The sequence below is a fragment of the Chroicocephalus ridibundus genome, chromosome 3 (genome assembly GCF_963924245.1).
Source record: "Chroicocephalus ridibundus chromosome 3, bChrRid1.1, whole genome shotgun sequence".
Classification (NCBI taxonomy): Eukaryota; Metazoa; Chordata; class Aves; order Charadriiformes; family Laridae; genus Chroicocephalus; species Chroicocephalus ridibundus.
The window spans coordinates 18,082,993-18,106,740 of NC_086286.1; the positions used below are offsets into that span (position 1 = coordinate 18,082,993).

General features: G+C 36.3%; 1 protein-coding gene and 1 long non-coding RNA gene across 2 annotated transcripts; both read right to left on the bottom strand.

The window, feature by feature from the left end:
• Positions 1–1,541: 1,541 nt before the first annotated feature.
• Positions 1,542–4,222, bottom strand: LOC134512548 (uncharacterized). Its single transcript, XR_010070155.1, has 3 exons — positions 4,118–4,222; positions 3,344–3,385; positions 1,542–1,894 (listed from the first exon to the last, which is right to left on the bottom strand). It is a non-coding gene; the product is annotated as an uncharacterized LOC134512548 (long non-coding RNA).
• Positions 4,223–5,752: 1,530 nt separating this feature from the next.
• Positions 5,753–23,507, bottom strand: DNAH14 (dynein axonemal heavy chain 14). The gene is made up of 9 exons (XM_063328530.1): positions 23,257–23,507; positions 21,159–21,325; positions 19,386–19,498; positions 14,903–15,114; positions 13,281–13,415; positions 11,910–12,043; positions 10,514–10,678; positions 8,139–8,251; positions 5,753–6,122 (listed from the first exon to the last, which is right to left on the bottom strand). The coding sequence occupies exons 1-9, from the start codon at positions 23,456–23,458 to the stop codon at positions 6,050–6,052; spliced, it is 1,314 nt and encodes a 437-aa protein (XP_063184600.1). The 5' UTR covers positions 23,459–23,507; the 3' UTR covers positions 5,753–6,049.
• Between the last annotated feature and the right edge of the window lie 241 nt (positions 23,508–23,748).

Consider the following 23,748-nt stretch of genomic DNA (forward strand, 5'->3'; position numbering starts at 1 on the left):
ATGGATGATTCCAAAAGTAAGCCTCAAGAAAATTGTGCTAGGCAGCTGGTTCTGGAATCCTTCACAGAAATAATTGTTGAACCACTTCGTCAAGTACCGTTTCTGTGCTGCATGGCTCTGAAATCGTGTAATACTTAAAGAAGGCATAGGAGGAGGCACAGGTGGCTGAATCATTTGGAAAACATAGGCGTGAAATGGTCTGTCACTGCTCAGTAACTGAAAGCAAATAGAATGACTACCTTATTTCTCATATATTCAGGAGATAGGGAAGTGAAGCATCAGTGCACCCACTACAGACATCCTAAGAAGTCTCGACAGAGCAGACACGTGCATATCCACTTTATGAATATGCATACAGGCTATTTATTGTACATGTCGTGTCAAGACAGAACCATGACTTCTGCAGAATGCAGTTCAGAGTGCCAAGCAGACATTATAAATGTCTAGTGACATCATTGTCAAGAAGCAGCAATTGATTTCAAAGTGTCACTGAACTTTTAATACGGAATACAATCACCATAACATATTTTCACTTATCTCCATCAGTGTTTATGTCTCACCAGCTATAAATCCAGATGTGAATTAATTTCTTCAATTTTATTATTCATAGATAAATGTGTTATTTAACCAAATGGAAGGCTGTCAAAATATGGAAGGCAGTCTTTCTGATAGTAAAGCTTTTGACTTTGATCATGTGGATATGCTTTTCAGTAGTCATTCCTACAGCTTATTTCATGGCATTTGTATACTTAACAAGAATGTTCTTGAAATCTTCTGAAGATACTTCCTTTTGTAGTGTTGATTTTGATGCTTGCAATATTAGCACTATTCTCCATGCTACGATAATAATGTAAACTGCCTGCTGTAGGATTCTACTTGTGCCGTTGAACTGCTAAGAGCCAGAAGACTTACCATCTGCAGATTTAACATTGCAAGAGAAAAAATTGTAAATTTTATTCTGTACATTAAAAATGTCTAACTCTTAACCGCAACCATTTGTATACTAAGAATTGTTAGGATTATGTTAGGCTAAAGAATACTTATAACACATTCTGCTTGCAATTGCAATGTTCTTGACGCATGCACAGTCATATGTAAGATGAGATAGAATAAGCAACTCAATTTCAAGCAATTACTTAAACACACTCTAAATTACCACAGCTCTGAGAAATAGCATTATCAAAAAGACAAACTGCTGCAAAGAGCACAAAATTGTATTTTCTTACATTTGTTCAAAGTGTTTTTCTGCACAATCACTTTCAACTATTTCAAAGCCTTCCTAAAAATCCTTTATTTTTGTTATCAACACTTTTAGTACCACTTCCCTCTCAGATTCTCCCTCAATGTTTTGCTATTATAATGTTAACTTTTCAGGACAGATATTGCTTCACTTTATATAGCAGTGCACACACTTCTGGGGCTTAAATATAGACTTTCTGAAATTATTCTTCTACAGTTAAACTACCATTGCTACGTAAGCCGCATTTTTTAATCTTGTGCATTGTTTTGGTAGCATAGGTCTGTTCCTACAAGTGGTTCCCAATCTGGTCTTTGTTTTAGACACTGTTCTCACCCTTCTTTGTTGCACTCTTCATAGTAAAGAATCATGACACAGGTTCCTGTAGAGCTACTCAAACCAGATGGAGAAGGCTCACACAGTAAAAATGGCAGCCTTACCTCTTGGGGAATTTTCTCAAGGAATTGCAGTTACTGTACAGTAAATATCTTTTCTCTTACATACTCTCCTATTCTATTTTTGTGCATCTTCTGTATATAAAATGAACATTTTGGTCCAGAGCATCCTTCAGGATAGTGGTTGTTCCATGAATGTCCCTGCACCTTCAGTAAACAATGTAAAAAGCAGGTCTTCTTCCTTCACTTCTCAGTTCCTTCACTATAAAATAAGAATAGTTGACATAGGTTTCATGTAGATTCTGTGCTGAATCTATAGCACATGAGCAGGGTGTTTACATAGAGGATTCCAAGTAATACTTGGCTATAGGGGGAAATGAGTTTAAAAATGCTCTCCAGAGTTTCATAGTAAGGAGTACACTAGGGACAGCACATTTCTAATTCACACATTTAAAAAACCCAACCCAAAAAACAAATCCCAATTTCAAAATTCCGAATAACTGAGACCCTTATGCTTGAGACAGAGGAAGTCCTAAATAAGAACAAAGAATGGAGATGAAAGTGGAGGAGGCAGAGCAACTGAATGTCCATTTAATAACTCTGTTGCTATTCCCAAAAAAGAAGTGACACAGAAAAATCCATAGCATTTGTCAGTCGTAATGACCAAATTAACTGCCCTGAAGTTGTTAGGAGACTGCTGATATAATGCAGCAATAAACAGAAAGGGGGAAAAAAAATGTAAAAAAATTGTATTTCTTCCTTTATCTGGTTCTTTTAGAGGGGTAAAACAATTGCCTCTAGCGGGGCTACAGCTTTTGTTATTTTTATTTTAGACTAAGTAGAAATACTCAGAGTTGTTAAACTCTATTTATTTAAAAGTATGTATGTGTTTGCTAACATTACAGAAAAATGGTGTCAGAAAGGTCTGGACAACTTTATTGACTGAAGTGCCAGAAGATTCTGGTTTTCATATTCAGGGTTTCCTCCAGCACTATTTTTGCCAGAAGTTAACCTTCTCTATGGTAACAAATCTTAATTTCACCTTCAAATATTATGGAAATTTTTAAAGTGAAAACTTAGAAAGTTTCACTTGATAAAATCATATCTTGTCTGGAAGACAATAATTTGACATTTCTGTTTGTACTGTTTTTTCTTATTGGCCATTTTTCTTACTAAAGAAATACTATTATTTGAGGTTTTATTTTTACTTGTAGGACTTTGCTCTCTTTGGCAAGCTCTTTCTGAAATCTGAAAGCAGCTGATTTTTCTTTCTGAAGAAAGGGGTTTGTCATAGTAACATGGCTATGTCTGTTTAAGTTCCCATTAACAGATTATCTAGTTAACCAGAAGTGACAGTAATACCTATTGTTTAAAGATTTTATCCACAACATGTACCTCCAGAGGAAACATTATAGCAGCCTTGCAAATATGCAGACTGTTATCAAACACTGTGAAGAAAGCTTTCTTATGTTTATTCATAATTCTGAATTGTACTCCTTCTAGATCAGTGCCTCTTGGTTGGCAAAGAAGGGAAAACATGGTCAGGATCTAGTTTTTGTTACTGACATAGTCCTTGCAAGGTGGGGCGTTTCTCTCATGCCATAACAGGATTAACACCAACACTAGGTAACAGGCCACAAATAATTTTAGATATGAGCAAAGGAGAGCTTAGTACTGATACCATGAAAAAGAAAAAAATGCCGACACTCACCAGTATATCCTCAGATTGAGCAGAATGTGGTTGATTCTGGTGCTACAGGGGAACAGTGACAAATTATGCACTGTCATAGGAAAGCACTGGAACAGTTACTATGAATAACAGGACTCTAGTAATCGGTAGTGGAATCAGCAAGACTTAGACGACTCTCACCACATTTGCAACAACAGCAGTCGGGAGCAAGTGAGCACTGAGATGCCCTGGTGGCTTTTCTCATCAGCTGCTGAATGGGTCCTTGCCTAGCCACCCTTCAGATCAGTCAGGTTACAGATTTATGGACCTTGAATCTAAAAGGGGCTAACGGAGATGGCTAGGAGACCGGTACTGGCTTTGGTTTTGACTTTCCTGATTTCCTTTGTTGTCTAAAGATCTTAATTTTTTTTTTAAAGGTGAAGCGCCGGGTTTTAATACTTCTGAAAATCCTTGAACAACTAGATATAGCACCATGCCTCATTCCATGAGGCATAATCTTATGTTCTACCCTAGCAAATCTGGAGAGCTGATAAGTGCTTGGTCTTTTCTAGAATATTTGTTTTCTTTTTAGTTTACATAAGATTCATTTAAACACTCTCTAGTCTTTGAAATAAGTTATGTGCATCTTAGACAGTTTTGTCTGGATTAACATAACCAATTGTTCAATGGTATAAATAACTGAAACCATTAATAATCCAAAATCTGAGAATTTAGGACAACTAAAATGATACCAGATATTTATTTAACAGACAACATCTTTACAATAACACCGTTAAAACATGCCACACTACATACCAGGAAGGACTTGTAAAGTGATGAGAAGCAGCACTGAGTTTTATGCCTCTGTCTGACAGCACTGGGATATTCCAAAGAAGGCTGTCTCTTCAGCAGATGCTCCTGATAACAAAATCTTAATCTCAAATTCTGTGGGGGAATACGAAATCCATTTTATAGTCTCCAAATCAAAACATAACCACTCTGAGGTTTCTTTTGTTTTTCTGATTTGTGTGAAGCAATGTGCACACCTTTGTGTAGAGGACAGAAAAGACAACAAACTGTCAAAGTGTAGTTCAAGTGGTTTGCATTTCACTACCCATGTTTGGAGCATACTGTTTAATGACTTTAAAATAAGGAATAGCATAACCAAACTTACTTATTGCATGAACAAACTTTAAAGAGCTTTGCCTCAACATGACATTTAAAAAATATAAAGAATTTGAACAAATCCAAAACAATAACTTTTATATTGCTTTTCTTAACGCATAGGGATCCAAATCATTTTATGAACAATCAGTTGCATAAACAGGCTGTGTAGTCAACAATTTCCTTTTGAAAAAGTGTCCTGCACTAATCTACCTACATGAAGGTCCAATAACTTTATGTGAGCAGCAACATGGTGAGGAATAAAACTAAACTCAAAAACTCAACAAAACAAATTTATGGACTCTATAGGGACTACACTCTCTTTCACCATCTTTGTTTACAGGAACAACTCACTCCCAAATTTATTCAAATGCTGAAGTGTGGAGAGTATCAGGACTACTTTCTAATTTATAAAAAGGTTACAGTTTAAGGTCATATGATTTTAGGACATAAAAACATCTCAAAAGACAAATCTGATTTTGACAAAACATACTAAAAATATTCTATAGTCAGTCATTTAAAGTGCCCCAACTGAATATTGATGAACTTGCCACCTACAAAAAATCTGCTTTTAGGGAAAGCGCCATGTACCTGCTAAGCATTAATGTATGAATTAATGATTGTGTCTCTGACTAATGCCAAGCAAAGAGAAAACATGACTTTTTTTCAGAAGCTGACTCATCATATATTATTTTTAATGATGCATTCCATAAATGACAGTTTTAAGATTTTACAGTTAAAAACACTGTTTACTTGAATACTTTTCCTATTTCTGTAACTTTAGAATTAGACAAAGGACTACTTGACAGTTTATGCCTTTTCCACTTGACTATTCAAATGGAAGAAAAAGGTCATCAGCCTTTCACAGTTCCTTAACCCTAGGTACATGTGAAAGATTGAATCCATATGCTCTCAGCACAAAACTAATGATTTTGATATAAATCCCAGAAAGAGCGTCTTCCTAACAAAAGGGCTAATTAAAAACCTGTAAGAATAAGCTTAGCTAAAGGATACATTTCCATAGAAGGGGAAAAAAACTCTCTTCTATTTCTCGTGAAGGGTTAACAGTGTCTTTGTCATCATCAAACCTACACAATACAAATATTATTTACATGCCAATAATGGACACCCTTAAGGAAAACAGATGAAGTGTGATGGGATTTTATTTACTCACCTCAACATATAGACTGAATTCCATCTTCTCATTCAGCCCCTATCCAGCCTGGAATTGGTCCAACCCCCCTCATCTTACAATGTAACACTGTATTAATTATTATTTTCATCCCATTTATACAGAAAATCCTTAGTCATAAAGCAGAGTCCCACTGTGCTTGGAACTAGACAAACATCAAATTAAAGCTCATGTTTCTCCAGATTAAAATTCCAGGCTCCTTCACAGCAAGATGAAAGTACCATAAAAATTTTATTAGAGTAAATCCGCCATGCTGTTATCAACAGGTAATCCACCATTTGTATAATGGTCTTTGTTGATTTATAAAGTATTTAAGGAAAATAAGGAACAAATTGCTAAAGTGTACAGCAGGAGATGTATTCTTTAATCCTTTTCGCATGAAAAACCTACACTCAAACTGACTTGGTCTTGTTCATCTTGCTTCTTCTAGCATTGATTTTCCAGACTAGAAGGTATTTCTTCATTCTAGAAGAAACAGAAATAATTATTTATGCATGTAAATTCTACAGACTGTCACACCTGCTGTTGCAACAGCTCAGTAACGGCACTTACACTGTTGGGAGACAGATGCAGACCTATTTAGCCAATTTCTGCTTTCTAAATCTGCTCCCAAACATTGCCTCCACACCTCTTCATCTAACTTGATGGATGTATGAAGTGTATAGCTAAAGCAGAGGCCTGTTGTACCCACAAAAGAGAAAGTACACTACGCAAACACTAATATTAGCTTGTTTTAAGCTCCTTAATGTACCATAACTGCTTAAGCACTTTTGTGCCAAGTAAAAATAATACTGCCACTGCCAGTAATAAATCAGAAGCTTTACGCTAACTGTGCCCGATGTTAACTGCACCAGCCCTCAGCCCTGGCTGGTTAGGCTTGTTACTGACTTGTTCTGAGAACTTCCTGTGTAAACTGGACCTTAGTACGAGACATTTCTTGTTGGGATGTACGTTAAGCTCAGGGTAACAGTAAAGGCCTTGAAAATATGGCCACAGGTTGAAGCAAGGGGTCCCAGAACTCACTGATGGTCGATGACTGGGCAGTGATAAAACACAACCCCAAAGGCTGGGCAAACATTGCTTTTGCTTTAAGAAGAGAAGCAGCAGCTAACTAAGGAAAATCAACAAAGAAACAAAAAAACCCAGCCAAGCTACAGGATAACACACCTGCTACTGCTTGGGAAAGTACCCATTAAGCTTTTGCATCACCTAGCCCAGAGGCGGAGGCCAATTTTCTAGAAACAATATAAACACAATACATTTACAAATGGGTAGGATCTCCAATGTGGTTGGGCAGGGAGAAGAGACGCAACATGTTCACTATCATTTCAGCTTCCCTTGGTAGACAGGTTTTGAGTCTTACCACCTCAACCCCAGGCAATCAAGAACTGTGCTAATCACACCCACCGCATCAGCTCTGTGGAACTGCATACTCACAGATAGGGATTGTGAAGGACTAACTGACTATGGAGCGATCATGACTGTGTGACTATGTGGAGCGATAATGAAAGTGTGTTGTTAAAGAATGACAGTCTAGCAAATTTTTTTAAAAAAGCTTAAAATCAGCTTATCTGTCTTCTAAACATTCCCATCAGAGCAATCTTTAATTCTCTACTTGACACATAAACACAGTAACAACAAATATTACCACAATTTTGTGGAGCAATGTAATGAAATAAGATCATGATTACTTTGGTTAATTTTTGTATGTGGAAAGTGGCACTGGCAAACATAAAATACAATTTCAAAAATGTGTGAAATCTGTGATGCCATCATTGTGATGACTGATGCATGCACAAAAAACTTGCATGAACAAGTCCAACATGAGACACAGGGTCAAGTACCAAAATTGAATCAATTCCAGCAATAGTCTATAGATAAAAGCCAAAAATAAACCAGAAACAAGGATATTCCACTAAAAAGTAACTAAAATAAAATATTAAAACAAATGTGTAGGAGATGGGTGTTTAATATTTGTCTAAGCAAGAGGTTACAATCCAGCTATCATGTTTTTACTGATGTTTCCAAAACAGCCAGACAGAAGAATGTGACAATTTCACCATTAAATATTTCCTTCTATTTTACACTACACAATTTGCTTGAATGCATTCTATGTATGGTGAAGAGTACTAGCTCTTTCACATAGTCTATATTACTTGAAAGAGAACAAATGGAAGAATTAACTTGCCTCCTAAAATTTAGTGCATAGGAAGATATTACTAGAGATATTATTACTTTTTCTAAGGATAAATACACAAGAAGAAACAAAAAATAACAAAAGAGAAAAGAGGATATTTAGTTCCTTTAATGATTTAGACATAAGAATGAAAAAGGATTTTGAGTAGTCTTTAGATATTGTAATTCTTGAAATTCTTGAATGCCTATGCAGGAATTAAAACAGCATTAAGTTGGTATTTTATCATACAAAGATATCAAAAATTATTACTGTAACTGGTTAACTTCAATTTTTCATTTCCTTACCTGAAATTGGAAAAGAAATTAAAATTGAGTAACTTATAATACATCTGTCTTTCATGCAGCCATTGTGGAACTGGTGTTATTTCCATTTCTCCTAATTCATGGCTTGCGGAAAACTAGGGAAAACATTAAGAAAAAGTATACAAGTCATTTTCAAAAATAATTTGAACCTTCATTATCAAAGAAAAAAAGCATGAATACTGATGACCTCCGTGGTGGCAAAATTCACATTTTATTTTGTCTACCAATGTAGGTTTTGTTTTATTTTGAACAAGCTTCCAGTTTCTACATGTTTTTATTATTTTAAACTTTAAGATGTTTCTATCATTTATAGTATGTCATTATGGCACATACACGCTATTCAGGAAAGTATTCTGGCAGATGTTTAAGTCTGTCAGTAGTTAGGAAAGGCCCTCAGAACATTTGAAAATCCATTTATTTAGGCCCACTGAATATCTTTCTTCTTTAATGGTTTATCTCACACAAAGTATATAAGGAGAAGAAATCTCAATGTACTTATTCGCTGTTAGCAAGTAAAACTATGGAATATCGATTTCTTCCCATCACTTCAAGATACAATACTGAATAAGAGGAAAAGAGAATTAGACTTGTGTAAAGATTTCCAACACAATGCAGGCAGATAAACCCACCCAGAGGGTGGTCACCATAACACCTTCTAGCAGCAAACTCAAAAAACGCCCTTTCTTGAACCTCTGCCGTATTTTTCATGTAGGCAAACAGCATCTTATAACCAAATCAACAACGGGGTAAGGAAATAGATTTTCGTTCTCCAAAGAGAATTTTCATGCCTGTGTGAAAGGATATAAAAATTACAAATTGTAGATTAGCATAATTCCTTTTCAAATTATGGACTGGAGTCTGACTGACAACAATACATGAAAATGGCAATGGACAGATGTACTTTTGTAGAAATCTTTATTATCTTTCATAGGAGTATAAGAGAGAGAGAAGGTTGGCTACTAAGCAGTAACTAATTGTTTTGAATGAATCATTCTGTGGTTCAGTCAAAGCAAGCAGTAAATCTTTTATTATGGACGTTTTGGAACAAATCACTTTGGATTCAAATAAAGGCTGTACTTCAAATTTCTGTGCTACAGCAAGCATTCTAAAGGCAAAGGAGCAAGGTCGCAGCCTTTTTTTCCCAGTCAGGGTCCCAACACCTATTTTTTTCTTCCAGTCTGGTTTTATAAAAGCTTAGTACCTCCACCGGTAGCAAAAACATCTTGCCCGTTTTAACAACAGTAATTGCATCAGTTCCTAAGCCATGTCGGTAATTTTCTGACATTCAAATCATGTATCTCATACATGCAACAAAAAGTTTAACTTTAGCATCCAGCAACAATCCAATTATGTAAATTATGCAATTATCACTTCTTCCAGGCAAGGTTAGTGTCATACTAGTTCTAAACTTCTCTGATGCTAACGAGAAAAAGAGCTTCAAAGTTGAGTTGCCTTCAAAAACACTGAAGAACTGATGAAACGTCATGCGACGAGGTGCTCCTATTCTTAAAGGGTATTATTTTTAGTGCTTCTGTGTTTTATTTTTATTAGGGTATTATTTTAGTACTCCGTGCTCCTGGTGAGATGGATTAGCACTCTAATCTGACTGAAAATTAACCTGGCAAGCGGATAAATACACATATAAAGTATTTTCGTTCATTTTCAGCTAAATTAGTGAGATGATCCAACACACTGGCCACGAAATCACCACTGTCAATGCAATGGAGAGGGTGTCTTAGAGCCACTCTCTTCTCAGCCTTACACAGGCTTAAACCAGTCATGGAATCTCATCCTGAGTTAGAGAATAAACTTTGCTCTTTTATTTTTTTAAAAAGGAAATGCTGTCAAGACCAAACGAAGACTAATCAGTAAGTCACTGAAGGTTTACCTATTTACAATGCAAAGAGTAAAAGAACAGAAAAAGCAAAGATAAGACGTGAACATTATCAGTTTCTATATACAGCCATCAGCAGAGGGTATGTCCTTGTCTGAGATGAGAAGATGCAGGACATTGAATGTATTCCCCGTCATGCATTACTATGCCCAGAAATGTAGATAATTAGTGGATTACAGGGTGCTAAGTTTTAAGTTACCCATCTTCCGATAAGCCTAGTGTGCTAAGGTTCAAACTGGATACCATGGTTCAAGATCTTAATATATGTATGAGCAAAAGGATGAGCTATGTTAAGCTCAAAGCCAACAGAGCACTCGTCTTTAGGAGGGACCAGTAAGCTCTTAAGCAAAGGTGGTAACATAATTGCAATGGGAATGTGACATGATAATAAATAAAAAGAAAAATGTTCTTTCTGTGAAAATCTCTGGGTTTATGTTGCTCTGTGTGCTGTACAACATGCTACCTTAGACACAAATGAAGCTGTAATGGTCCAATATTCTTTCTTTTGCATAGCTGTATTCGTAGAGACAGCCTGTAAATCATATGGGTTGTAGGGAGCGTTTAAGTTGTTCCTGTTTCGCTGAAGACAGTATATATATTCCCCAGTATCTTTTAGCAATAATGGTCTCTGTCAAGAGAGGGAATTATTTACATGTATATATATTATTTATTTTTCATGATTACAAGTTATATATCTATATATTTTACTATGAGAACAAAAATAAAAAGTACCCAAATGTTCTGATAAAAAGCTTAGCAGAAGTGCTGAATTGACTAGAAAGTTATTCTATTATCATCACATTTTTCTGTTATTTCCAATCTAAACAATTATTTTTCAGTTCCACCAAAGCTAGTTGAGTATTACTAGTTCTTGTTAAGGAAACAGTTTCATATAACCCTATTAATGTTAAAACTTAATGTTACAACTTACAACTAATGAAAAACTTTTTAGTAGTTAAGTTTCTCAATCTATAAAAACAGTGGTAAGCACTGTTAAGATCAAAAAAACACTGTAAAGCTCTTTAGTAGCAAACACCTATACGGTTAAAGATTGTAAGTATCAGTGATACCTAGTTGTTTTGAAAATATGTCATTATAACTGGAAGAAATTTTAGTTTTGTGGACAACTGTAATGCTTCCTAAAAGTTCTGCAGCCATATCTGAAATCAGAAGTCCCAAGGGACAAAATAGAACATAGATTTTATTTTTATTGTGCATCCAAAATATTTCACAAGATGGTGCACATTGAAAGAAGCACTTTTTCTGTATTGCCTATTTTATTTTTTTCCATGAAAAAGTGTTTATGCAAATTATAATTAAACCAGATATGTGTCTGTCAGTCATTGAATACACCAAACTAGTAAGAGAATACAATCAGAATCCCATTTGGCTACATCAAGAACAGATTGCCCAGTACCACTCACAACAAATACTGGCCTCATTCTTGCCATGTCTGCTCAGGACAGACACAATCACAACTCAACGCAGTGCTAGAATAGCTCAACTATGGGGAGCGCTGGCTAAGTGCTAAGTTTAAGTGATTGCTGTGCACCCAGAGATGGAATAAATAATTCTGGGTACCACTATTATGACCATTTCCTCCCAGAACGCTGCTAAGGCTCTGACCATTGCAAAGGGTAATTTAGCTTCCAATTCCTGTTTTTAAGAATTGTATTTCAATCCTGATAATTTGAATTCTAATAGTTTATTCTCTTTAAACATTTTGTTGATTCTAAGGACAGAGCTATCCTTTTTCAGAGGAAAAAAACTTCCAGGAAATAAGTGTTTTAGATTAGAACCAGCATCATTTCTAGTACGTGTAATTGCACAGGATGTGGAGAAGGGAAAGTAAAATTCACCGTAAGTGTGAACATCTGAAGTCGGGCGACATCAGCCTCTCTAGCTAACTCTTCACACGATGGTAACTTTGTTTGCCAGCCAAGTTTGCCTCGAAGCCTCAAAATATGCATTATAACATCATCATCAATTGGTTCTGGTACATCAAGAAAAGAAAAAAAAAAGTGTTGTTTTTTTCCCCTTAAATATAAAACCTTTAGATTCATTGTACAAGCCAGCCAGCCATTCATTCTTTAGTTTCATTGCATAAGCCTTAACAAGTGTGAAAGGTTCATCTAATGCTGTTTAGACCAAGTTGGAAGACCCTGAAGACATGTCTCAGACAGTCTTTCTCAAAAAAAAAAAAAAAAAGGCCATCAGATATTCCAAATGCTTTTTTTCCTGAAATTGAAGAACAGTGCTTCAATTGACTTCAAAGTAATTTCAATTTCCAGTGATTTTACACTGATCTTTGGTGTAATTTACACATCAAAATTCAAAGTACTCAGTAGAAAAAATATGATTTACATGCCAAAGACCTTCTCAAATGCTAAAAACATTGAAAGAATGAGAAAAGACTTCTGAAGGCAGAGCAAAATCTCAGCTAAACAAAAAGACTGTTGAAAATGAAAGAATACCAATAATACTTTTCTTTCTAATATTTCAAAGAAATTCCTTTTTACATGGAAACATATTACCCCTGCAGAAATCAGACCAATCTAGTCCTGCACAGGAGAAGAACACTCCAGTTGAACAAAAGATTCTATAACATTATGGAAAACAATTTGAGAAGTCCTGGAAAGCATTAGAAATATTTTTGTTGTGGTTTTTAATCCCTATTAAAATGTGCATAGAAAAAAAGTTTGAAAAAAAAGTAATATTGGAATCCAGTTGTGGTATCACTCCCTTCCAGCTTTCAGACTCAGCAACAGATATTTTTAATGGAGAAATAATGATCAAAATCTATTTTTCCTGACACTAATCTTGGAAGATAAGTAGGAAAACACGACTACGCTTTACAAATCTTCTAATTAAAAGAAAACTTACTGTAACTATCTATAAAATATAAACAACATCAAAATAAAAATTCAAATTCTGCCTGAAAGTCTGCTCTGAGATCAGGTATAAAAAACCTAAACATCAGAAGGTGAATACAGAGGGTGAAGTTGTTAGCCTTTGAAATAAGGTTTAAAATGACAGCACTCTCATTTGCAGCTGTATCAGCTCTGCCCTACATGTGTACTCTTAACTGTAAAGGCAGGAGGAAGATGAGGAAAGACAGTAGCAGGTGAGTATATTCTCCCTTATATCGATGTAAATCTGAGGTAAATACACTGGCTGTACGGGCGTAACTAACAGCACAGTCTTCCCCCCCAATCCTACAACTTACATACCTGTTCTATCATAAGTATGAACTTTGCTTCTCAAAGTCTTTTTAGAAGATCTTTCAACTTTTGATTGCTCACGAGTCTTTTTAAGGCAACTTGATTCCAAAACAGCTGTTTGCATTTCAGTCTTTCTAATACGATCTGCAATCAACACATTAAGAAGGAAAATATCAGTAATTTAAAGCAGATCATTTGCACATTTTTTCACTAATTTAAGTTAACCTTCCTACAAGTTTACATGTTTGTGTCCGCTTCCCCAAATGCATTTTGATGGTTTTAATACTTGTATTTAGAGACACAAGAAGCTGTTTCTTTTTGTAGGTAATACATTAAAACTTGTACTCAGATCATCACTTGACATCAGTTACTTCAGCATGGTTGGATAAGAAATGTTATACTTGTTTCCTGTGTATCCCATGAAGTAAAAAGGATGACATTCACTTTGACTTTTGTCATTTGTTTGTCCCTCTTTATTGCTAGAAAAACCTTTTAATCCATTCTGAAACAGAGAAAGCCTAGACCCTAGGAAAGCAGCAGTAGCCAAAGCATCGGTGCCTTATCAACACTTTTCCAGTCACACATATAAAGCACAGTATCATATGTACTACTTTGAAGAAAATCAACTCCATGCCAGCCAGAACCCGTACAACCCTACACTTCAATACCTTGTTTAACAAGGCATAGTTTCTCAATAGTGATGTTTTAGGTGCTGAAGATTTACAGGACACACTTGATTCAAAAATGTTTTCTGCAAGTTTCACTCAAAGCATGGTCCCAAAATTACTAATATAAATGAACTCCAGCTTGCGGACTTGCTTAAATTTTGACCTGTTGAAGTCAGTTTGAAACTTGCAATGACTTTCAAAGAACAAGAATTGTGATCACAAGGCCACCGAGTCCTTGTGAGTTTTGTTTCATCATACATACAACTTCCATGAATTATGATTTTATATTTTAGAGAGATGACCTCACTTCACACTTCAAAAAAACCCAAGCTGATTGGAGGACAATAGGAAAGACAAACATATATTTAGTTTTCATTAACATCTGGTGGAGTAAATATATTCAAGACCCATTACACAGCCTTCTCACCTAAAGAAACTTTGAATAGTCAAACCTACACAGAAAAGAAGTATGGATAACTATAACCTTTTAAAACCAAAATAAATGCATACTCTATGCATAGGCTTTGCAGTTGGTATAAAGAGTTAAAGTCAGTGTTATATCTCCACTATTCCACTTTTTTTTCTTTTTGTTTTTTAAAAGATGTTTTTTTTAAAGTTTTGCAGGAGTCTTTTTATGTATTCACTACCTACAAAGAAAGCGTTGTTTGCTCGCTTCTAAAGGCTTTAGAGAGGCCAGGGTGTATGTTTGTACTATGGCTGCCCATTGCAATATTATCTCTCCCCTACAGTAAGACTGCTATTTTCAGTAGAAAAACAAAAAAATCATCATCAGACCACACTTGAAGTAAAAACTGGAATGCTCATGACTTACAGTATTCTTTGTTAGAAATGCACTCAAAGACACTGTATATTTACAAGTGCTTGGAAAAGAATTGCTACAATGATGAAGAAAGAAAATCATATCTTTCATTACTCCACTTTCTGTCATTTTGGGTACTTTACCATATACAGGAGAAGAAGGTGATGAGCCAAAACCATGCTGAACTCCTTTGCAAGCAGAAGCTGTGGGAACTGTCTTTTTCAAATTCTTATTCTTTGACATTAAGGACACTGATTTTGTTATGCTCCTTTTTAACTTCATTGTCTCTTGCTCTGACATGCTAGGAGGCTGACAAACAGACTCTTCTCTTCCCTCCTTATGTATTCTTGAGAGCCTAAAATTGAACAATATACTCTAGTAGGGTAAAACCTGAAGATTCAGTCATACAGGCAAAATAGAACAATCAACTAAAATATGACTCGTATAATGGTTTGCATTTATGATTAAGATACAGCTGTCCTATGGCACAGAGTTAGAGCTTTATTCATGATGAATAAAATATACAGTGAGGGTGGCATGAACTCCAGCTTGCGGACTTGCTTAAATTTTGACCTGTTGAAGTCAGTTTGAAACTTGCAATGACTTTCAAAGAACAAGAATTGTGATCACAAGGCCACCGAGTCCTTGTGAGTTTTGTTTCATCATACATACAACTTCCATGAATTATGATTTTATATTTTAGAGAGATGACCTCACTTCACACTTCAAAAAAACCCAAGCTGATTGGAGGACAATAGGATTACAGCTCTACCTCTTGTGCTCTGACACTATAGGCATCAGAAGAATTATTACATAAGAACTGGTAATTTTTTTTATTAGTCTCAAAGGTAAGAGAGCTTCAAGATTAAACTAAGTTTAAGCTCTGTGAAACACAACTAAGAAAACAATACTTCAAAAAATCAATGGTATAATTTGTTCTCATTCTTAGTAATTCCATCAGCATGGTATCTACTATGAAAGCAGAAAAACAAGTAATAAGTTCTACTTTCAAAATTAAATTCTTTCCTAGAAAAAGCATAAAAAGTAAGTAAGAATACTGTAATACAGGATTTGTTGGGGTTTTTTTCAAGCTCATTCTTAGATTTGTAGACTAATCTGAAAATCTCTTAAATAAGTTCAAGATGAATGAAAAAGTAATTCAAGATTAAGCTAGAGAGCTCTGAAAAATACATGCACTATATTATCTTGAACAGAAACATAAGGAAAATAGTCGTCAGCAGTTAAAATACAAAGAAAAGGACACAGGAGAGTAAGCAACACCAGCTTCTTACACATCTTGCAGGTGACAGCCTCTGCACACATTTAAGTGTACACATCTTAGATAAATTTTTAATCTGTTCCGACTAATTTCACTTGTCAGGATAAAATGAAAAATAAAAGAAACCACAAAGGAAATAATGATTTCAATGGTTGAAAAATTAATTGAGGTAACTATGCCTCAGCTAAATGTTGGTCTCACTCTGTTGTGGATATGCTGTAAAAAATTCAGACTATATAATTCAGACTAATAGCATAATTCAAAATCTAGATTCAAAATCTAATTCAAAATCTAATTCAAGATAATTCAAAATCTAAAGTGGCAATGACATCAAAGAAGAAGACTTAGAGCAGCTGAAATTGTCTAAAACTCGTGTGCCAGAACTTTTTGCTTTAGCAGCAGACGCATGCTATATACGCACTTCCCACAAAAGCATGAACGATGAATGCACAAGTCTTGAAGTTTCTCTTCTGGTACAGAGTTCCATAATACAAACTACTAAAAGGAAAGAAAGGGTGAGCACTGTTCATACCAAAAATACACCTCAAAGAAGTTACTCTATTCCATAACTTCTTTCTTGTGGTACGTGCACACTTAGCTGTGGGTAGCTCTTCAGCAGCAGCCTGTTCTTTTGAAGACTGATTTCAGGTCTTTGACAACAAGAGCAGCTTTGCCTGATACACCAGCAGTCATAGCTAGATGTAACAGCTACCTGAGCATTCGCAGTATGGCTCTTCTAGAGACCTTGAACTAGAGACCTTGAACGTTCCACGTGTTAGTTCAGGGACTAATCAGAAAGAATGGGAACAGCAGCCACTTTCCAAAAAGGTGTGAAAAAGTGAGAGAGGACCTGATAACAGAGCTGTGATTACCTACAATCTACATAAGCACATACAATGATCACCTAGATATCAATACATTTACTGGTTATCTGGCAGAGACCAGAGTCACTTCCTTGCACATATCTGAGAAAAATCTGTGACACAGCAGCATGTAGATGCAGGAGACAACATGTCTCAGAATAGACAAGTAAGTCCTCATCTCCCTCATGAAACTGTCACTTTGAGAGACACCAACATCACTCAGATCTGGAATTTTTGGAGGAAGCGTAAATTGACCAAACTCTGACATGGTCTTATAAATTGCATTCTTTGTACTAAAATGAAGTTTGATTTTTGCATGTTTACCCTTCCCTGGGTCAAGATTATGCAGCTGTCCTCTGCTAACTGTTAGGAGGAAGGAATTTTTTTCTTTCTAGCTAGGACATAGTGCTGAACTGTGCTGGTCTGCTGTCATCTTACCTAGACCACTAGATTAGTAGAATCTTCCTCAGTAATGGCCCTCTTTCACTATGAATTACATTTTCCATGTGATAGCATGCAATCAAACATGAAAATTTATTCCAAAAGGTAAGAGGTGCTGGTTGGTTCCCTGGCTGCAAAGAAGGATTATGGTAGTTAGTAATTATCTTGTAGAGTCTATGAAGGTAGACTTGACCTTCCTTAATTCAAAGCTATAGGGACATTCTTTATTTTTTGGACTAAGACCTAACTGTTATAGAATCCCTTCTTCATAGTCTCACAGTTAGAGCAGAGAAGATGTCTTAAAGAAACTTGTCAGAACAATTTAAAAAAGGAGTGGAGAACTAGACTGTACTAAACTGGATGCTGCAGCCGGTGCAGACAGTTCTGTGCTAAGAGGAGTTTTGCCTTCTGAAAAGAGAAGTGTGAGAGAAAAAAAAAGTGAAACTTCAGGTCGTAAATGGCAACCCCCAGTAAGATTCTTCTGTTCACTGAAGAATGACAAAGTGCTGGCAAAGTCAAATCCAGTATGTGAAAGATAGGACAGAAATCTCTGCTAGCAGCCCCTGATACACAAATAGCAGCACTTCTGTGCTTTTCTCAACAGATGTATGAAGCCAAAAATTTTATCTGGGCGAAATGCAGAAATACAAAATAAGTTGCACTATGAGCACTGAAACTAATGAAGACTGGCAGTTTCCCAATCTGTACTTTAATACTCCCTAATCACTCCCCAGAAATAATTCCATCTTCAATTTCCATGCCCGAATTCCTCCTCTCAGCTTTCTTTCACATCACCTACTAAATAAACAAGACAATTAGCAGCATGTATTATGGATGGTGATACAAGCCAGAATGCAGATCTTTACTGTTCAGAAACTTTCCAATATCTGGCATGGAGACCATTCTGCCTGGCTCAGGACTGATGAAAATTGAGGTTCCATTACACAAAATCTCATTTTTCACAAATTGAGAAGTTCACATCTTCCAGATGTCTACATCATCTCTCATATAAGTTTCGATGCAAGAGATCAATTAGTTAAAAATCCATTGAGAAGAAATTGATAGACAAACTTCATTTTTTTAAAAAAGGAATTTAGGATAAAATACCCCAAGTGTGGTTCTAATCCAATTCAGGACCGGAGGTTTGCCTGCAAGAAGGGCAAACTTGTCTCATCAGCCTCAGAAAAATATTTTCCTTCCTCATCACCTCTACGAAAGGGAAAGGAAACCAAAAGATGAGCTGTGCCGGAAGACTGGGGATTACAAACTTCTAGAGCTACCTGCCACAGGTATCTGTGCAGGATGACAGTATGAGGAGGTCCAAAAAGGGAGAAGACAAGTCCCTGGTCAACAAGTTCATAAACAGATACATGGCAGAGCTGCAGCCCTAAACATTCATAATCCAATAATTATGGATGCCAAGGAAGTAAAAGGGAAAGGGACTGCAGAATGTAGTTTCCCTAAATAGCCTCTACTCCTGCTACTGTTAGAGAGAGAATCCTGGACTTCACTGATCCCACTATAGCAATTTTTCTGAACCTTTAATTCTTGGCAAGTATACCTCACCCCTTCACCCTGTCATGCCACTTCAAAGGTTTTTGATACAATATTTGAGATCAATATGAACACTCCTTTAGTTTCACTTTGAGACAATAAATATCAAACAATTAAATCACCTCAGTCATTATATTCCATCATTAAACTTGAAAAATACTAGCACTTGACTTCTTCACAGGTGAAAACAACACAGTGTATAGGAATACATTTGCATTGGTTCATATAGTATATAATTCCCCATTGACTAGACTGGATTCTGTTTGCAAGGACTTCACTAGCACTTCTCCAGATTTTCAGTGACATAAACAACATCAGACTCTATTGCAATGGGCAAAAATTATTACGTTTATGCTGAAGCGTCAATCCAAGCTTCACAGAATTCGCAAAGAAGCAGTCGAATAATTCAGTAGAAGACATCCATTGCCATTTCAAATTTTAAGTAGCAGAGAACAAAAAGCTATGATAAAGAAGTATCATTTCACATACCCATTTCCAAAACACACGCCTTGCTCTTTTATTGTTGCTTTGTGTTTCCTTTCTGTGCTTCCTCTGTAAACTGCTGTGCGAAGAATTGAGTATTTTGTCTCTACTGAGGATGACTGGGAACAAAGGGCAGAGAAATACACTAATTTCAATAACCATTGAGTGAGCGGTCATATATTATAATCCAAAAAACCCAGAGAAGACTTTTTTTTTAACAACTATGGAAAACATTTTCAAAAGCACAACTGACAGCTTAACTCATCTTTCATTACTGATTTTTTTTGAGTTATATTTAAGATATACAGCATTTTATGTGCATGAGAATTTACTTATTAAAAAGAATCTTAGCAAATGACTTTAAAATAACTGTGCTCAGAGCACTAAAATTAATGTCTAGTGTTTTCATATGGAGTATAAAATTGCATTCTCCTGTTTCCATCAACCTAAGTCTAAACAGTTGCAAATCTTCAGAAAAAGAAATTCTAAATTTAGAACAACAAATCATTATTTTTCAGGCAGTTGAGCCAAACACTAACTAAATGAAAACAGATTAATTTACATGGATTTATAGATGGAGTAAGAAGAGATTCACATACATAAAATGTAGAGGTCTGATTTTGGTTAAATTAGCATCATAGAACAGAACTTTGCTACTTTATATGAATCATGAGACTAAACAGTTTACACAGGACAAGTAAAAGCTAAGATAAGGTAAAACGGAATATAACGCCTGTGTCTCATATTTGAGAGCTGCAGTTTACTGGTATATGAAGAGAACTCATACTGTAGCATATTTGGTAAGAGCAATTAAGGAATGTGAGGCTCTCCATTGTACTCTGCTTTGGAGAGACAGAGGGGAGTGGGTTAGGAACAAATTAAGGAGATTCCATCAACAATGGCAGGACTTTAGTTGGGTTTTAAGCAAAAACACTTTTCTTCCAAATTCCCATATTTTAATTGTTACTCTGTATCAAACACTTCCTCCGGGAAGATGCCTGAAGATAAATAGCAGCCTCTGAGGTTTTCCTTGCAAGGTTCCTAGGAGGAAGAATTTCACTCCCACAGCTGTGCAGGCACTAAACATGTAATTCACATGTATTCAGATAACGTTTTCCCAGGCAGAACCCAGATTAAAAAAAGCAATAAAACTTGCTGTACGTAAAAACACTGTAAATCCAGGATTATACTACATATACCAAGGTTGTCCATAGAAAGGATGCCTGTCTACATTAGGTTAACATCACTTTTTTCAGTCTTACAAAACATCCCCATATCCCCAAGGTTGCATTGGCAAATAAAACCAGTTGTGCAAAAATTACTTTAGTATTAATGCTGTTGCAAACTCCCAGAGGGGCTCTACAAACAGCTGTATTCCACTACAAATCTGTTTATATTTCATTTTTGGACCACTCTGAAGAGATCAGCAAGGCTACGCTTTCAACAGTCCCAGCTGCCCAAGCCCAGAGTCGGGTGCAGAAGCACATGTGCAACAGCACTGGCTTTAATTTACCAGTGCACAAGCTAACCCTGACTCCAGGATTAGCAGCAACTGACCCGAATTTTTAAAGATCTAATTTTGGGCTTTTGGACACCCAGATTTATAAAGGATTCAGGAACGTAAATACTTTTGTATTTAACACTAGTTTAAGAAAATATATAATGGTAACAGCAAACCCTAAGTCAGACTTTTAGTATAATGGAAATATAGCTAGGAGGGTACAAACTGCAATTAAAATTTTAACACATAGTCTAGCTTAAAATCATGCATATTCTCACCAGTTCACTGTTGTCTTTTTCACTGCTGTCAGACGGTTCACACACACTATACCTGCCTTTTACCATAAGCAGTACCTCTGTCCTCTCTGGTTCAAACCGGAGACGAGATACTAATTTTTCTTTCAGCATTTTGTTCCGCTCATCCATCTGCCGTAGGTATTCTTCATCTTAACAGTAAGAAAATAACTATTGAATTAAATCTGCAGCAATGACTGTCTCCCCCCTATGCCCTCAGCGTGAACTTCATACTTGGAAAATCTGCATGCCTTATTAGAAATCAGGTGGTGTTTGGATATTCGTTTCTGCAGTGTTGGAACTGAAATTTCACACAGTTGACAAATTAAAAACAGTTAATTGTCCACTAAGTGGCAAATTAAAAATTTGTTTGCTTTGAAAAATGAATAATGTAGAACTATAAAAGCAAACAATTACTGCATTAATCACAATTTAGATAAAAGAAGAACATAAATTTTTACAAGGGGTCTACAAGAAAAAAAAAAATTTCTGAATTTTTTGAGAGTCATATACCATATAGAGTATATATGGAAAGTTTAGAAGAGTCTGAAAAGATATTTTGAGGATTTTTTAAAATCCTGAATCCAGCCAAAAATAGCACCCTGAAAAATCCAGTTCAAAAAGACCATTGTACATTCTAACCAGGAAGATATTAGTACAAAGTAAAAAAAAAGCATTCAAAACCAGGACAGAGCAAAGGTCTTCATTCCTGACTTGCAAGTCTCACTCAGATATCATATTAGCCTACTTTCCCAGTTAGGTCTACCTTCTCCATTCCCTCACATGCTTCAGAATCACAGCATCATCATAGCCCAGACATGGTAACACATAACGAGGTAGAACTATTAAGTATTATAAACTCTAACTGGTGTCTCTGATGTGCAACAGTTAATTATGAACTGCAAATATGTACGCATAAACCCAAATTTAGATCAAAATAGGTAACCGCAGGTCAACACCTGCAAAACTAGGGGTAGGATCTGGCTCAACATATGGTAGCTCACTGTGCAAAAGCTTGGGGTGTAACATCCTTGGGGAAAACAGAGGGGAAGACTATGACCCACTCATTTAATTAACTTTCAGAGCATAGCAAGATGGCCCAGCTGAAAAGGACGGAAAACTGAAGAAAACTGAAGGCACCATTTTTCTTGAACACAAACTGCCTTTTTAAAACTGCCTTTTGTTTTGGCGTAAGGATCAAAACTTATTAGTCAAAGTATAAAAAATAGTCAATAATTTATTAAGGACTCAGCTGATCAAATAATATAAAGATTTGAAACCCAGCTGACAGTCAATCAAAATACTGGATCTTTTCAATTGCCAGCAAAAAATGGTGAGAAAATAATAAAACGCATATCTACTTGAAAAATGTATGATTTGTTAGAGTCTCTACCTGCATTGTAGATATCCATGCGTGTCAAAATTTAGGCACGTCTAAAAGGAAACCTGCAAGTTTGGTGCTGTAATAAAGAGGGACAGGACACCCAGGATACATCAGTGATATCTTGCAAGATGATTTTCCCTCAGCAGTTGTTAGATGCTTGTTTAACTCGTATCTAATTGTAGTTGGGAACTATTTAATGGCTTCTTACACACCTTTCTTAACTGCTTGGCTTTTTCTAACAAGGAGCAGTGACCCAAGCTCAAAGACAGCCCACAAGCACCAGGATATTCATACAGCAATGCTGACAACTACCAGCCCTCAGACACTCCTCGAACCAGAAGTTACGCTGGTTTAGTAACTCTCAGCTGATAATTTATTTTATTGCCTGTAGTATCACAAAATCTTACACTCTTCAGGGTTGGTTTTGCTTTCTTACTATCCTGAAGAGTTCAGGATAGTAAGCCATGCCATGCCTGGCTTTAACAGGCACAGTCCACTTCTTTCCACTCCCGGCATCGTATTGGAGCCCCCTGTAAATGCAGGAAAGGTGGAAAGTTAACCTAAGCTAAGCCATGGCTAAAAAGAAACCCTACTTTTACATGACAGATGACTGCTTCGATATTTCTGCATATGAGGATTGATCTTTCAAGCTTTCTTTCCACACTGAAAAAGCAGCCAGAGCCCCCCGTCTCTGCTCACCATCTCTGTGGCCACTAATCTGGCCCTTATCTCCAGCCGGGAGCTGGTGGACAGGACAGGACAGGGCAGGGCCCCTGGCCACAAGTGGTGGTTGTTGGGGAGCTGTTGTGGGGGACGGTTGAGGGTGACCATTGGGAGCCGTTGGGGGGCACCCCTGGGAGTTGCTGAGGGCTAACGGCTCTCCCTGCCCAGGCTGTGACATCTGGCCTTTGTAGCACCGGCCTTGGTTTGGGATGTAACGACCTCCAACTGGAGGGAAGTCATGCAGCAATAAAACCCTGCAATTGAGAGATGAAGTAAGGTTAGTTTTGGCAAAAAAACATTCAATTTTTGGTGAAAACCATTCCGTGGTAATGCTGAGTAAAGCCAGTAGTAAATGAGTTCATTAACTTCCTTCAACAATTTCTGTAGTATGGGTCTGTGTCATGGAGAGACACTTCAAGCTGCGGGAAGTTCAAGAAGACATTAATAAAGCAAATACTTAGATGAAAT

What these genes read in the sequence shown, in the direction of transcription:
- DNAH14 (XM_063328530.1), bottom strand. Translation starts at nt 23,458, where the DNA reads ATGTCACAGCCTGGGCAGGGAGAGCCGTTAGCCCTCAGCAACTCCCAG. An exon ending in GATTAGTGGCCACAGAGATG is followed by an intron (nt 21,326 to 23,256) that starts GTGAGCAGAGAC and finishes CTTACTGTTAAG; the next exon opens with ATGAAGAATACCTACGGCAG. An exon ending in AATTTCTTTTCCAATTTCAG is followed by an intron (nt 6,123 to 8,138) that starts GTAAGGAAATGA and finishes TGTTTCTTCTAG; the next exon opens with AATGAAGAAATACCTTCTAG.